General features: G+C 32.0%; 1 protein-coding gene across 1 annotated transcript; it reads right to left on the bottom strand.

Moving 5' to 3' along the window:
• Window positions 1-7342: 7342 nt before the first annotated feature.
• LOC132941822 (facilitated trehalose transporter Tret1-like) lies at window positions 7343-14073 on the bottom strand. Its single transcript, XM_061010011.1, has 3 exons — window positions 14019-14073; window positions 10509-11251; window positions 7343-7900 (listed from the first exon to the last, which is right to left on the bottom strand). Exons 1-3 carry the CDS (start codon window positions 14071-14073, stop codon window positions 7343-7345), a joined length of 1356 nt encoding a protein of 451 aa, XP_060865994.1.
• Between the last annotated feature and the right edge of the window lie 241 nt (window positions 14074-14314).

Genomic DNA, 14314 nt, shown 5'->3' on the forward strand with positions numbered 1-14314 from the left:
AAAATGTTCAACTACAAAATAATTATTAAATTATAAATTTGATAAATGTTGTCAAACTTTGAACTTTAAATGCTTATAAAAAAAATTGTGCCTATGCGTTTTTAATATTTTTCAACTGATATTAGAACGATACATCAGGAGCCTTATATTAAATTTTCACGCTTTTTTACAATTTTATTGATATTTATAGAAAAAAAACTAAAATAAATTGAAAACTGACAATGTCCGTAAACAGCTCAAAATAAGTCGAAATATTTGGAAAATGTCATGGTGTATAGGAAATGCAATTATAAACATTCAGTCAAAATGTCATGTCCCTACGGTCATTTGTTTTAGAGTTGCACCAAAAACAAAAATCGATTTTCTCAAAAACAGATTTTGCGTAAAAATTACCGTTTTTCCTTAATTTTTCTTTTGTTTTTCACGTCACGTTTGAAAACTATTGAGAAATTTTTACTTTTGACTCCCCAAAGTACCAACTAGATTCACTTTCCTATCAGAAATGTTACCGTTGAAGAAAATCCAAGCACTTTTACTGTCCTAAAAGGTGATGACAGACACAAAAAAAAAAATTTAAAAAAAAACACACATCATTGTAAAATCAATACATTTATCGCTTCGCTCAGAATCTAAAACAATTCGACAACATGCCTGTTTTGGAATATTTTATATATGCATTATTCAATTTTGTACAATTGTGTTATCGTTTATATATTACACACTGCAAGTATGATGAGAGTATATTATGGCAATTTAATTAAAATTTTTTTCATTTTTCGTTATCGAGTTTATTTGTTTGAAGTGTACCTACGCTTAGGTACTTTAAACATTCGTGTCGTCGTTGTCGTCCAGAAAAATTAACTAGCTGTTAAAATGCATGAAACTATATTTCCGTATTTCATACGCCTCTGTAGTCCTGCAGCTCTTTCAAGTTTTCACATTTTCATTACGTTCGTATGACGAAAAAAAAAAATATGCATTCAACAATATATAACATAATGTCAACAAACGCACTCGAGACATGGAGGGGATGTGTTATCTCATGTCCACGGCAATCAAAATCAAGGAACAGCGGTCGTATTATATGGTAGCGAGGGGGTTGTAGTCTTACGGACATGTCTAATAATACCCACTCGAATTCGTTGTGGCGTTTTTGTGGCTCGTATAATAAACAAAGCCGCCGCCGCTGTTCCCGGGGCCGTCATTCGAGAGACGAGCGTTTTTCTAAGGGGGGGGGGGGGGTCGGCTCACTCGTCGGCGATTTGTGAAAAAAAAAAAAGGAGAAGTAAACGAAAGTATAATAATTGGTATAGTAGTAGTAGTAGTAAAAGACGCACTAGTACCTAGGTATAACATTAGTTGCAGAAGTAATATCATATATATAATATATATATGATATTATAATAGTACATTATTATAGTAGAGAGGTCTACCCCTACGGTACAATAATAATATTGCGTATATACAACATACGGAGTGTGTGCATTGTGAATACGGGATTTAACTCTTCCGGTATTATATATACTTACCCGCGTTGAATGCGCGACGGCGGCGGTATAAGGTCAAAAGTTTACCGGCCGTATACGCGCGCGGTATAAACCAGAGGACGTGTTCATTGTTCTGCGCCGTGGATATCCAAAAACAACTGACGTTTTGAGAAATTTATGGACAGACTATATGCGACTTCAAACCACTCCTATACGCCATTATCGGAACCGTTAATCAATCGTTCGGAGGACGGTGATGGGGTGGGCGGGTGTGGGTGGACGAGGGGCGGGTGACGGAGATACGAGTAAAAACCACGGACAAACAAAACAGGCACACGGGATATAGGATTCTTGGCAACAACAACTGAAAGTTTATTAGGTGTGTGTGTTTGTATATATATATATATGGACGGGATTCATCTAAATCGGACGAGATTCGGCTTAATGATAAACGCTCGCGTACCTCTGCGGTGCCTTTATAGATTTTTTTTTTGATTTTTTTAATTTGAACCCTATTTAATAGGCGATATGAATACACCGTGCACCCGTAATAATCGACACGACCGAATATTATTTAGTTGTGAGCCGAGACTTGCACAGCTTTAGTGCACACTGGGCAGTATTGTACCTGTAGGTAAGTACGCCGCCGCCGCCGCTGTGTTTTGTCCTATTTCAGTGATTTTAGTTCGAAAAAAATCAAGTGTATTAATATATTAGACTTCAGACACGATCGTTTTTTTGACCGATACTGCGTGTATGTGCGTATGAGTAATATAATATTATTGTTATATGAAACCTCCCGAAACAATTTACTGGATGTGTTGAACGTTAAATATACATACATATTTTAATATATGAACTGAATTGTAGACAAAACTTCGTATAAGTAACTTCAATATTCTGCAAATGAGATTTATTAAAAAAAAACCATAATTTAATTTTTAAGATCCTTTAATATTTAGTGTAGCACAAAATAATGGAACGTCACAACAACGAATCCACATTGATGACAATAATATTGCATTAGGTGTAATAGAAAATGTTTCGTTTGCTTTTAAATAAATATTTTAAGGAAAAATTAATATAACTTCAAGTAAAATGTAAGTATTATTTTGACAGTAAACAATAACGAACGGTAATCGGAATTTTAGATATACCTAGTACAAAAAATACGCTATTAATTATTTATTTAACTAATTCATTATTTATTTGCCTAATTGAAAATTAGACTAAATAGCTAAAACTGATTGTTGTCAATTTTTTTTTTCTAGAAAAATGTAGAAAGTAAAATTTAAGGGGAATTCTACTTGATGTATAAAATAGATGTGTGATTTAGAAGGCTGACAACAATATGGGATTGGATTAATATGAAACGTCGATGGCTTTAAAAGTTTTTATGTACCTACCTGCTCGACGTTAGTAATTAAAACTTCCTCAAAATCTTTTGATGTCCTTAGATACATACAAGTTCTAGAATGCGTTGAATTTTAACTTTCCGAGTAATTTAAAATTAATAATTATTTTCGATAAAAGAACAGAGCAACATAAAGCTAGAGATAATAAAATATGTATAACGACTCATAACTACCCCTAAGTTATTTTGATATAATATACATTTATATTAATATATTAAACTATGTACTTTAGTACTCCAGTTCTCAACCTATATAATATAGTAATTACTAAGTAGCTGCGATTAATTAAGTAAATACAGATATAACGCTGTATAGATTGAATAAAAATCTATTTTACCTTATGTTAATAATACATGTTGTATACAAACGTAATGAATGTTATTTGTATAACTATTATTTGTACCATTATAATATTATAATCAATGGCATAATATTACCATGCCACGAGAATAAATGCATTATAGAGAGAAATATCGTGTACGCTTATTTTTGAGGTAAAATAAAAATTATTATTTTACCAATTATATTTGATATCCACAGTACTTTAATATAAATATAATATACATTGTAATTTATAGATATAATGTGGATTGTAATTTATAATGTCGAAAAATAAAGATGGTCACTCGAATAAATTATTTATGAATAATATATATTTTTTTTATGAATAATCAACTTCTGTACAGAAAAAAACTATATTTATTGATTTCTTATAAAATATTCATGATAGGTTTAACCGTGAAAAATGGTTGAGTTTTTTTTTTTAAATTGATTATTCCAAAAAAGTGTATTTATCATAAGTTACTGTTTTCGATGAACCCACAGAGATATTATAATATGAAACGTTTAAGCAATTTATTCCTCAAATGTTAATAGGAAATGTAGAAAAAGTACAGATCAAATTTGTTTAAAACCAAAAGTAACTCACTACTCTATTTGAATCTTAAATAATTTGATTAATACATTTATTTTTCTTATCTATGTAAAATAAATGTATCTTTATATATACATACTGCGTGAAAGAGTATATTTCTCAAAAAATAAATATATACTGTGTAAAATTAAAATGATAAAACTTGAAAGAGAAAACGTAATAAAATTGACAAAATATAAAATATATTAAAATAAAAACTCGTATATTATTATTATCATTCTCGAATATATTTTCGAACGTTTGAACATTTTTTTTTAAGGTTTTTGTCAATATTAGATATTATCTTTGAATCGCTATAGGTAAGGGAAATTATTCTGTGCGTATATTATTACTTCAATGAATAACTAGCAATATTAACCTAACCTAACCTAACCTACCATAGCTACCTATTTGTAGTCTCGGAGGAAATATTTAAGTATTTATAATGTAAAAATTTAATAAAATTTAAATTATTTGGTTACATTATATATGGATAAATCACGCCAAACAAAACAGCAAATTTATATTACTATTACTATACACATCACCTACAGAAACAGCCAAAGGGGATAACCTAATGCTTCTCAAACGTGAATGTGTCAGGTACGTCTACGTATGTTAAGATCAGTCCCGTAAGTCGTAACCGTGGTAAGTTTGCTGCAATTAGACATCTCAACGTCATAAGAATATAACATAAATTATTAAAATTAATGCTATTAACGTGCATGGAAAAGTTTCTACAGCAGCTGGCATATCAATTATCAATAACAAAAGTTTATTTGTGATTTTCAACAGAGCTCTTTCGATGATTACGTATGACTATATTTATTTTAGCCGGTTTTCGGGGGTGACACTGTTTGAAATGGTAAGAACAAGAAACGTTTTCGTAAAGTAAAGTTCTACATTTGAAATCATAGACTCAAACGGTAGAAATCGTTAACTTATCAACAAATTGAGTATAAGTTTTAAGAATAACAGCATACCTAATAATATAATTTAGAGGTGCTCGTCGAGTACCAAATTCGCCATATTATATGCTGGTGAACAAACGAACACGTCTTCAATCCCTTCCATCGTACATAGATCGCACCTGCAGCAGTAAACCCAAACTCATATTTTATAATTTGGAATATAAATGCAAGTCGATTAAATTAACCTTATTGTTATTTCACTTTTGCAGTAATACATTACATTAAATTCTTATTTTTTCTAACTTATCGTGTCTGACGCGTACAGATTAAAAGACACTGTTAAAAGACTTGTTAGCGTTCAGTGACAATACGTTCATAAATCAAAGGGCACTAAATTCGTTTGAATTTTAAATAATTCTATAATCTGTAATACGCACTCGATAACTACTGCAGTTAGTGTAGTGACTCCGCCTAGTGAATCGAGTATATTTGAACGAGGTGAACTTTCTAAGGATATGCTGGGAATAAAATAGTATTACTACGGTCGTTGAAATTACAAACACGTACATACTGCTGCTAAATTCAAAGCGGTAAGATGTGAAAAACGTACAGCGAACTGAACAAATTAATAATATAAAGAATGTAGTTTAAAGCTTAGCATTATTTTTATCGGAATAGCTTCAATTATTGTCTTGTGATAATTAATAAAACTGACTGATGGTATTTTTCCGCTTTTTTTCTTATTTCTTCTGATGACTTTTATATTATGTTAATTAAATTCCTAGGTATACAGAACGAACAAACGCCATCAATTTATTTATAAAAGAATATATTTTCTCCGTTATAATATCCATCTACTCTAAATTATTTTTAAATTAGATTGTGATTGGGTTTTCTGATGAAATACAAATGAGATCACTGGCTATTGGCCGATTACGGGATTATTGTCATGTACAACTTTAGCGATCGGGTTATACAGCCAAACCGATATAACTAGGGAGTCGGATATAACTACGTTCAGCGCATGATACCATTCGATATAATTGAATTATATGACCAATCAATTTTATAATGGAATAGTATATTTGACAGCTAGGCACAATACATTTGTAATATTTTATAAAAAAGATAACAGTTTTAAATAATTTAAGTTATTGAATCAATTTCGTAACAAGGTATTCCGCACTCACTTATATATGCGATTCATTTTCAAATTTAAAACTATAGGTATTTACAATAAATTAATAAATCAAGTTATATTTATTATTAATAGTGCTTAATAAGATTAGAAAATATTTATTTTATTTTTCATCGTATTATTCAAATAATATTATGTCACAAAATTTCTCCGACGGTAATAATTTATGATTTAATAAAGTCGTTATTTGAATAGTTCAAATTTATTGCACAGAATTAATTTAACAATTTGGTTTTTAAGTAGGTACAAAATTATGATAGCATTTATTTAGTTATTATCGCTGTAGTGAACTATATTCTAAATAAGATATCACAACTACTACTTCAAAGACTAATTAACTGAACGGGAAACTAAATTCTATAACATTATATGGTTTTATTTTAATGGATATAAAATATACGAGAGGTCTAACATGAGAGTCGAATGTTGAGCTAGTACTTACCTAAAAAAATATATATTAAATCATTCATTTTTGTACTAAGTCCTTTGAGCAGTTCAAAAATCCGAATAAAAATAAAGTTCATTCGGCCAAAATATTTAGTGTAACCTCAAAAACGTGATCATATTGTTTATAAATACATATAAATATAAATATCAAAAATATACGACAATCTATATCTATCTGCACATATCTATAGGTACATTTATATACCAATACATACTTCATAATTATAAATTAAATTGAAGTGTCCGTGCGTGGCCATGGACAATATTCAAAACGGCAGTACCTATTTTTACGGGGTTTTTACAGGCAGATTGAGAACTTGGCGAGAAGTGATCTAGGCTACTTTTCATCCCCGAAAATCTGTTGAAACTAGGGGCAAAATAATATTTTCAGTATACATATGAATGCCGTTAATATAGTTGTAATGGATACATTTTGTCACGGGATAGTTCTGCGACCTCTCATCCTATATTCAAATCCGATCTTTTAAAAACTATACAGCTCAGAGAGCCAGAGGAGGTTTAAATCAAAGTCGTATAGACTCAACTCCTGTTCCCGGAAAACTGAGCGAGAAAATAGAAACACACACCCCGTTATACGTTACCATTGCGGTTTTTATAGCGACTTAAAAAAAGAAAATTCTACGAACCACTATTCTTACTGGACCGTGTTGAAAATCTGTATTGTTCTTGTTGTTCGTGTTCGCGGGCATGCCTGAAAACTGGCTAAGCCGTTTGCTAAAGAAGTTATTGCACTTAAACCGAAATGCACGTGCGCCGTATTTTATGATCATCATTTTTTTTCCCGCGAAGTCTACAACAACTACTACTACTACTACCACTATAGTACCCACAGGCTACCATAAAATTGTATTATATTACACATTACATTACAATAATATTATTACATCGTCAATTCCGCGGTGGACTCATCGTAGAGCGTAGTGAAACACTTTGGCGTGCACATGCGCCGATCAGGACGCGAGCATCTCCTCAATCTCCAAAAATGTCTTTCCCTTGGTCTCGACCATGACGAAGCCGGCGGCGACGGCCCAGATGAAGTTGAACGCGGAGTACATGAAGTAATTGGAGTGGACGCCAAACGCTTGGGCGATGGTGGTGTAGGTGCCGTCCAGGATGAACGAGCCGCCGGCCAACAACATGACGCACAGCGGGGCCGCCTTGGTCTTGACGTTGGCCGCGAACATCTCGCCGAGCAGCGTGTAAGCGAGCGTGCCGGCGCCAAGCGCGTAAGACGCCGCGTACGCCCACAGCGACACCACCGGCCACCACGCCAGCGGTTTGTCTTCGGGCCCGTTGGCCACCATGTACAGGCCGGCGCCGTACGAGGCCGTCACCAGAGCCATCGCGGCGTGCGACACCACCATCAGCGGCTTCCGGCCCATCCAGTCCACCAAAACCAACGGCACCAGGTTACCGACGCTCTTGACCATGGTGAACACCATGACGGCCACCAGCGGGTTCATCCAGTAGTGGGTGGACGGCAGCGTGATCGAGCTGAAGTGTATGAACTGCGCACCGATAAGATTGTTATGACGGTGTGTTCGCATAAATGTGTAATAATATGAAACACACCATAGTTATGCGACACTCGCGCGCGTGACGTAAAAACCATGTGTGACAATAATAATATTATTATGACAGGAAGTGTATGTAATACACATTGTAGAGATTGGCCCTTTTTTTGGGGGGAGGGGGGGGGATGACTTATTTTTATTTTACTCGATTCATAAAATAAAAGGTTTGGATTAACAGTCTTTCAAAGAGGAAAAATCATTGTCAGCATATAATCACTAATTGTTTTACTCATTAAAAATATTTCCAAATACAAATAATGCAAAATATAATTATTAATAACTATATACATGTTTTAATTATCCGCCCGGGTATAGTTCCTTGACGAAATATCAAATATATTACAGAGAAATTGTATATAAAATATAGGGTACAGTCGAATTTCAAGATGAATCTGACGTTACGCCTTTGCGGGGGCCGGGGATGCACCTGATGGATATTATGTCAAAACGTCATGAATATAATATAATGTGTTTTTCACATTATATTTTAATACACCTAGGTGCATTATGTACTGTGTAATAGTGATGCGATGCGATGTTAAAAATCACGTAAATCACAGATGTATGTTTTTTCGATTCCTAATCCATACGTAGGCACCAACATTTATTTGAACAATTGTGAAATTAATTTCTGGTTTCGGTAAAAATATAATACTTTTTTCAAAAAACTCGTATCAAAAGAAATTGTTTTTAAATACTTAATAATATGATAAAATATAATCCTATAAAAAGCTACAATTAATCATCTACGACAAGTAAAAATCATTTATTTCTACCAAAAAAACTTCCATCCAAGGTTCCAGTCGTTACAGATTCTCTTAACCAGCAAGAAAGAAAACATTTGCAGAAACTATGACGACTGACGAATCAAAAATCACCTTCAGAAACCGTCTTTACCGTGTTAATATTAATTTCAAATTTAAATCATGTAACCACCACCACTAAGTTCCTTCCTGATCGCTGGTTTTCATCTACCTACAGTATATAGTTTAAATTATTGTATGTTAGTATATTATTTCAAATCTATTTAACTCATAGTTATTATCCACAAGATATATTATGGCCGTAAAATGTTTGGATATATATCATGATATTTTTACCTTTGAAATGGGAGAACGATTGGGTAGGTTACGTTTAGCTATACATTTTTTTTCAGATAACATCAATTATATAAATATTAAAAAATATATGTATAAACATATTATTATTGTCATCATTATTATTAAGGAAAAATTAAAGAAAACATTTTAAAAGAACTTAAATATTTAGATTTAATATAAATGCATAAACATTAAATAAAACAGAAATTAATGCATAGACACACTATGCTATGCATTTAATAATTCAACTTTAGCAAACAGTGTCATTAAAAAAGTATATTTTAACTTAACCTTCAGAATTGGAAGAATAAACTACCTATACTCAGCAAATTCTCTAGTGTTTTTTCGTTTTTATTATAACATTATCCATAATTTATTATGGCAGTAAACGAGTAAGCAGCTGCAAGTGCAGTCGGACCAGAAATGATGAACGGCTTGCAAATATACAAATTCAAATTGCCATGTCCATTATCATTTTATACGGTTTATAATACTCGCTAACGGGTAAATATGATGTTTTCTGTTAGTCAGCCTCAATGGAAAACGGATGGCACCGCTGTCACTAAAGAAGCAAGCAAGTCGCGAGTACGCATTACCTGTTGTACCTCAACAGGTATTATGCAGTCATATAAGAAATTACGTAAAACTATGTTTTCCATACAAATGTATTATATTTTGCGAGCCTCGTCACTTCCAATTTGACTGTCACGTTATCTGCTATCTTTAATCTTTGAATTGTTCGTTTTTCACTAGTTCATCGTACTGACATCTTGCCTTCTTCTTAGGTATTTAGAATTTTATGGTCATGGCCATTTTTAAAAACAGTTGGAACTAGTCTGTTTATTCTGTTGATATAATCAAACACACACCCTCAAATAAATTGTGATTTTAATCTATACACCTATTTGATATAATGTACCATCTTAGGTGTTAACGCATGCTGCATGCAGGCACTAAAAAATTTACAGAAAATATCTACCTAAATATGGGTCGACTAGCTAGTTCGGTCGGTTTTTAGAGTTACATATCAGTTACTAAACAAATCAATTCCAAAAAACCTAGTCACATAATATTCAATATAATATTAGCTTCTACGAATACAACTGATATACCAAAATATAAAATACTGAAACAAAATGATAACTGTTAGGTAGGCATGCAGTCATACGCAAACGATATGTCTTATTTTTAATGAATATTATAAATACCAATATAATATCATTGATTATAAATACTATTTATAATCAATGATAATATTATACACGCTCTAAAAAATCAGGTGGTGGCGATATCGGTCATGTTGTTTTTTATCAGTAAAATGACTTTTCCTCTTCCAATCTACCGTTAGCGCGATGTTATAATAGTATTATTCTAAAAAAATGTATTCCTTAAATAATCGTAAAATAATGTTTTTCGTAAATTTATCACGATATACTACTCACCGGACTAATGCCGCTCAGCCTCTGAAACACGCTAGCCCCCGCCGTAATGACGAAAGCCTTCCGGTTGGACTTGTTCATGAACAACTCGCCGTACGTTGCCTTTGACTGCATCTGCTTGGTGACCGTCTTCTCGATCATCTCCAGCTCGTCCGTCACGTCATCCTTGGCTCGGATACGCCTGAGCGATTTCTCGGCTTGATCCCGCCGATCTTTCTGCATCAGGTAGTACGGGCTCTCGGGCATCACGAAGAACAGCACCGTGAACACGGTTGAGAAAAACAGACCAAGCATGTTGAGCTGTCGGTAATTGAGCACCTGTCCGATCGTCTGCATGCCCAGCATGCCCACCGCCAACATGATCGGAAAAATGGACAACACGGAACCCCTTAACTTGACCTCGGCTATTTCACCCACGTATATCGGTATGGCGCAGAGTGTCATCCCCTTGGCCAGTCCGGCGAACAGTCTGGCCGCGTACAGCACATCCAACCGGGACGGCCACACGAGAATCGCGATCCAGGCGAGCATGTTCAACGGTCCGATGATGCTGATCGTCAGCTTCCTGCCGAATAATCCCAGAAAGTAACCACACGGTATGGGGCTGATCAGGTTGCCCAGGTCGTACATGGCGACCATCATACCGTAATTGGTCACATCCAATTCGGTCTTGTTGTGCTTCATCAGGTAGGTGGCCGGCGACGACCATCCGATCCAATTACCACATACCATATAACCCATACACGCTGCGGACGAAACGAATAATATACTTCTTACGCCCAATCATTATTGTTATTGATATTATTATTAGACTAAGAGCTTCGGTGACAAAGACCACAGTTGTGCGTATATTAGTCGAGGCTGGGCAAGTTAATGATTTTTTTTTCAACTCAGCTGAGTTTAGTTAATATACACCAATAACAAAAAGTTAAAAGTTAATTAAGAAAGAAATTTAGTAAGTTAACAGTTAAGTTAATGCAAAGTCAAAAGTAACTAGGTAAGTTAAAAAGTTTAAATTAAATTAACTTTTTAACTTAACTTTAACTTTTTAACTCGTTAATGCCCAGCCTTGATATTAGTTATTTATATTTTTTCTTTAGATATTATGTACAATTATTCAACAGTGAAAGGAATTTTTTTAATTAAATATTTCATTTGTTTGTCTAATTCTGAAGAATTAACGACGAAGAAAACGGTGGACAAGCGATTTTGAGTCCGTGCTCGGTTATTTTTTTTAAAAGTTAACTGGTATTGTATTTTATTTCTTTTTTCGTTGATTTAATTTGATTAGTTTATGTTTATGATTTACTGTTAATATGATTCACCTGATGTTCAATTTATACTTTTGTAGGCTTATTTTCTATTATTATAAGTTAACATTAACAGCAGCCTTGTAACAATTTAGAATGATATTTAAAATACTTTAAGAAACAAACATTCAAATCCGTATTATTTTATTCATTAAAAAAAGTTTTTTTCGACCACAAAAAAAAAGTTTTAAATTTATGATAAAAATATATTATAGTCTATTAATTTGTATTATTGTTACTAGCATTATTATTTTTTGTTCAATAAATACTTGTTTGTATATAGGTATTAATATACTGGTATTATATTGACGTTTATTTCCAACTATTTCAAAACTTACTAGCGTGGGGAAATGTATTTATTCTAAAACTATTTGAATATAATTTTTAAATAAAGTATTCAAATACATATTCTGAACACCTTTTTGCCCATTTTTTCGAATACAAACTAAAGGTATTCTTTACAAGAATGCTTACCCTATTATATTTTGTTATTAAATTTACATCGCAGACATGCCTGTATTAATAATAATAATATTATTATACCTTCTAGTATATAGATATAAAATCGATGTAGGAAAACACACCTCGACAGTGTTGGAATTCCAGGGTTTTGTACTTTATAAAAGATAATGATTATGTAAAACTACATTAAAATAGTAATTTCTAGACAAATATTTCAATTTTTGTGTGTAGGTATTCTATTATAGTAAAGGGATACACCATAAAGAAAAATGAATCTAGATAACCCACATTAACAAACAATTTAACGAAATATACACAAGGATAAAAACTCTATAGGTACCTACACCTTATTAAATCATTTATCAACCTTGCAGTTGAAATTTTCTTTCTACTATAATACAGAGATAATAAGACCGCATGCAAGTTAACTTTCCCATAGCTGTTGCATCTTGCAAAAAAAAAATATTAACTTTCCTAAATAAATTCCTGAGAAATCACTAAAATACGAAATAAACAGCTTATTAAAAGTTATTTTGATATATTTTGTGGAACTAGATGTTTACCGAACTATTTAAATTCATGCGAATTTGGCCTTTTAGTTGATATTTTACTGTGTTTAAAACTTGAAAATTACTCAGGGCTTTCCATACGAATTAACTCGAGCCCGTAACACCCTTAAAAACCCTTAAAAATCAAATCCCTGAAACCCATATAACCCTAATAACTTTTTTTCTCAAAACACCCGATTTAACTGAAACCCGAATAAAATATCCCGGTTAACCCGAAACCCAATATTGTTTTATTTTACAAATTATTAAGAGAAACAATTTTATTAACTAGATATTAATTATTAAAAGTAACAACAAAGATGAAAATATGCTAAATAATTCGTGGAGTGTGGGGATGTGGTTAGTTTGATGATATCCGAAAATTGTGTTCCTTGTAGTATAAATTTACATTTTACGTCATATCATATCTGATCAGTGATCACTCTTATAACTTTTCTTAGATTTAACACCCGTATTAACCCATATGAACCCGAATAACGACGATCATTATTCAATTTTTAATCTGGTAGTTGAATACTTGAGTACATCCAGCCCCCAAAACCCGAATAAATGATTCAAAGCCCTGAAATTACTGCAGATTTTAGTTATTTTACCTTCATGTTGTATGAAACTACATACATATGACAACCTTTGCACCATGCCCTAATAATTGTTAAATCAAAGAAAATGTAAAACTATGAATGCTTCGAAAAAAAAATACAATTATAATATTATGCTATTGTGTTTTTTAGAAATGTTTTTTGTAAATAAAAAAAAAAACTCATAATTGAGGTGAATTTCCATTTTGCTCGTTTCCGTGTACATGCATTGTTGTTCATTAGTAAATAATATACTATATCAATGCATATTATCATTATAAATGCATTTCTATTTATAAAGTACAATATTATAATATTGTATTATGTACATTAATAATGGACTATAATAAAAAAGTTGAGTTTTGATAAACCGAATCTCTGGGAGAATAAAAATAAATTTGACGTATGAATTTTTCAAATGATGTACCAAATAAAACTTAAAACCACTTTTAAGGAGCAAGAAAAAATTAGAGTTATCGAAGTTTTCAAGATATTGAGACTTGACTGTATATTATAACAAATATAAAATATATAATTATATTTCTATACCTACCTTGGACATGATAAATTATTTATGAAGAAAATAATAAATACCTATTAGTGCAATTGAAAAGGTAAAGAACACTGTTTTGAATCTTCCTTCAGCCATTTTAAAAGATTTAAGAAAAAAAAAACATTAACTGATTAATAATAATATATAGGTACACTTATTACATATTTATGTAAAAATCATAAAACAATAAACTAAATATTTATTTTTAATTTCGATGGCAACGTTATGATTATTAAAAATTATATATGTTTAATTGCTAAACTATAACCGATAAAATAAATTATACAAGACTGCATGGATGGTAGCTAAAAATAAAAGCCTGTTTGTTAAACACAAT

Source organism: Metopolophium dirhodum, chromosome 3, assembly GCF_019925205.1.
Source record: "Metopolophium dirhodum isolate CAU chromosome 3, ASM1992520v1, whole genome shotgun sequence".
Classification (NCBI taxonomy): domain Eukaryota; kingdom Metazoa; phylum Arthropoda; class Insecta; order Hemiptera; family Aphididae; genus Metopolophium; species Metopolophium dirhodum.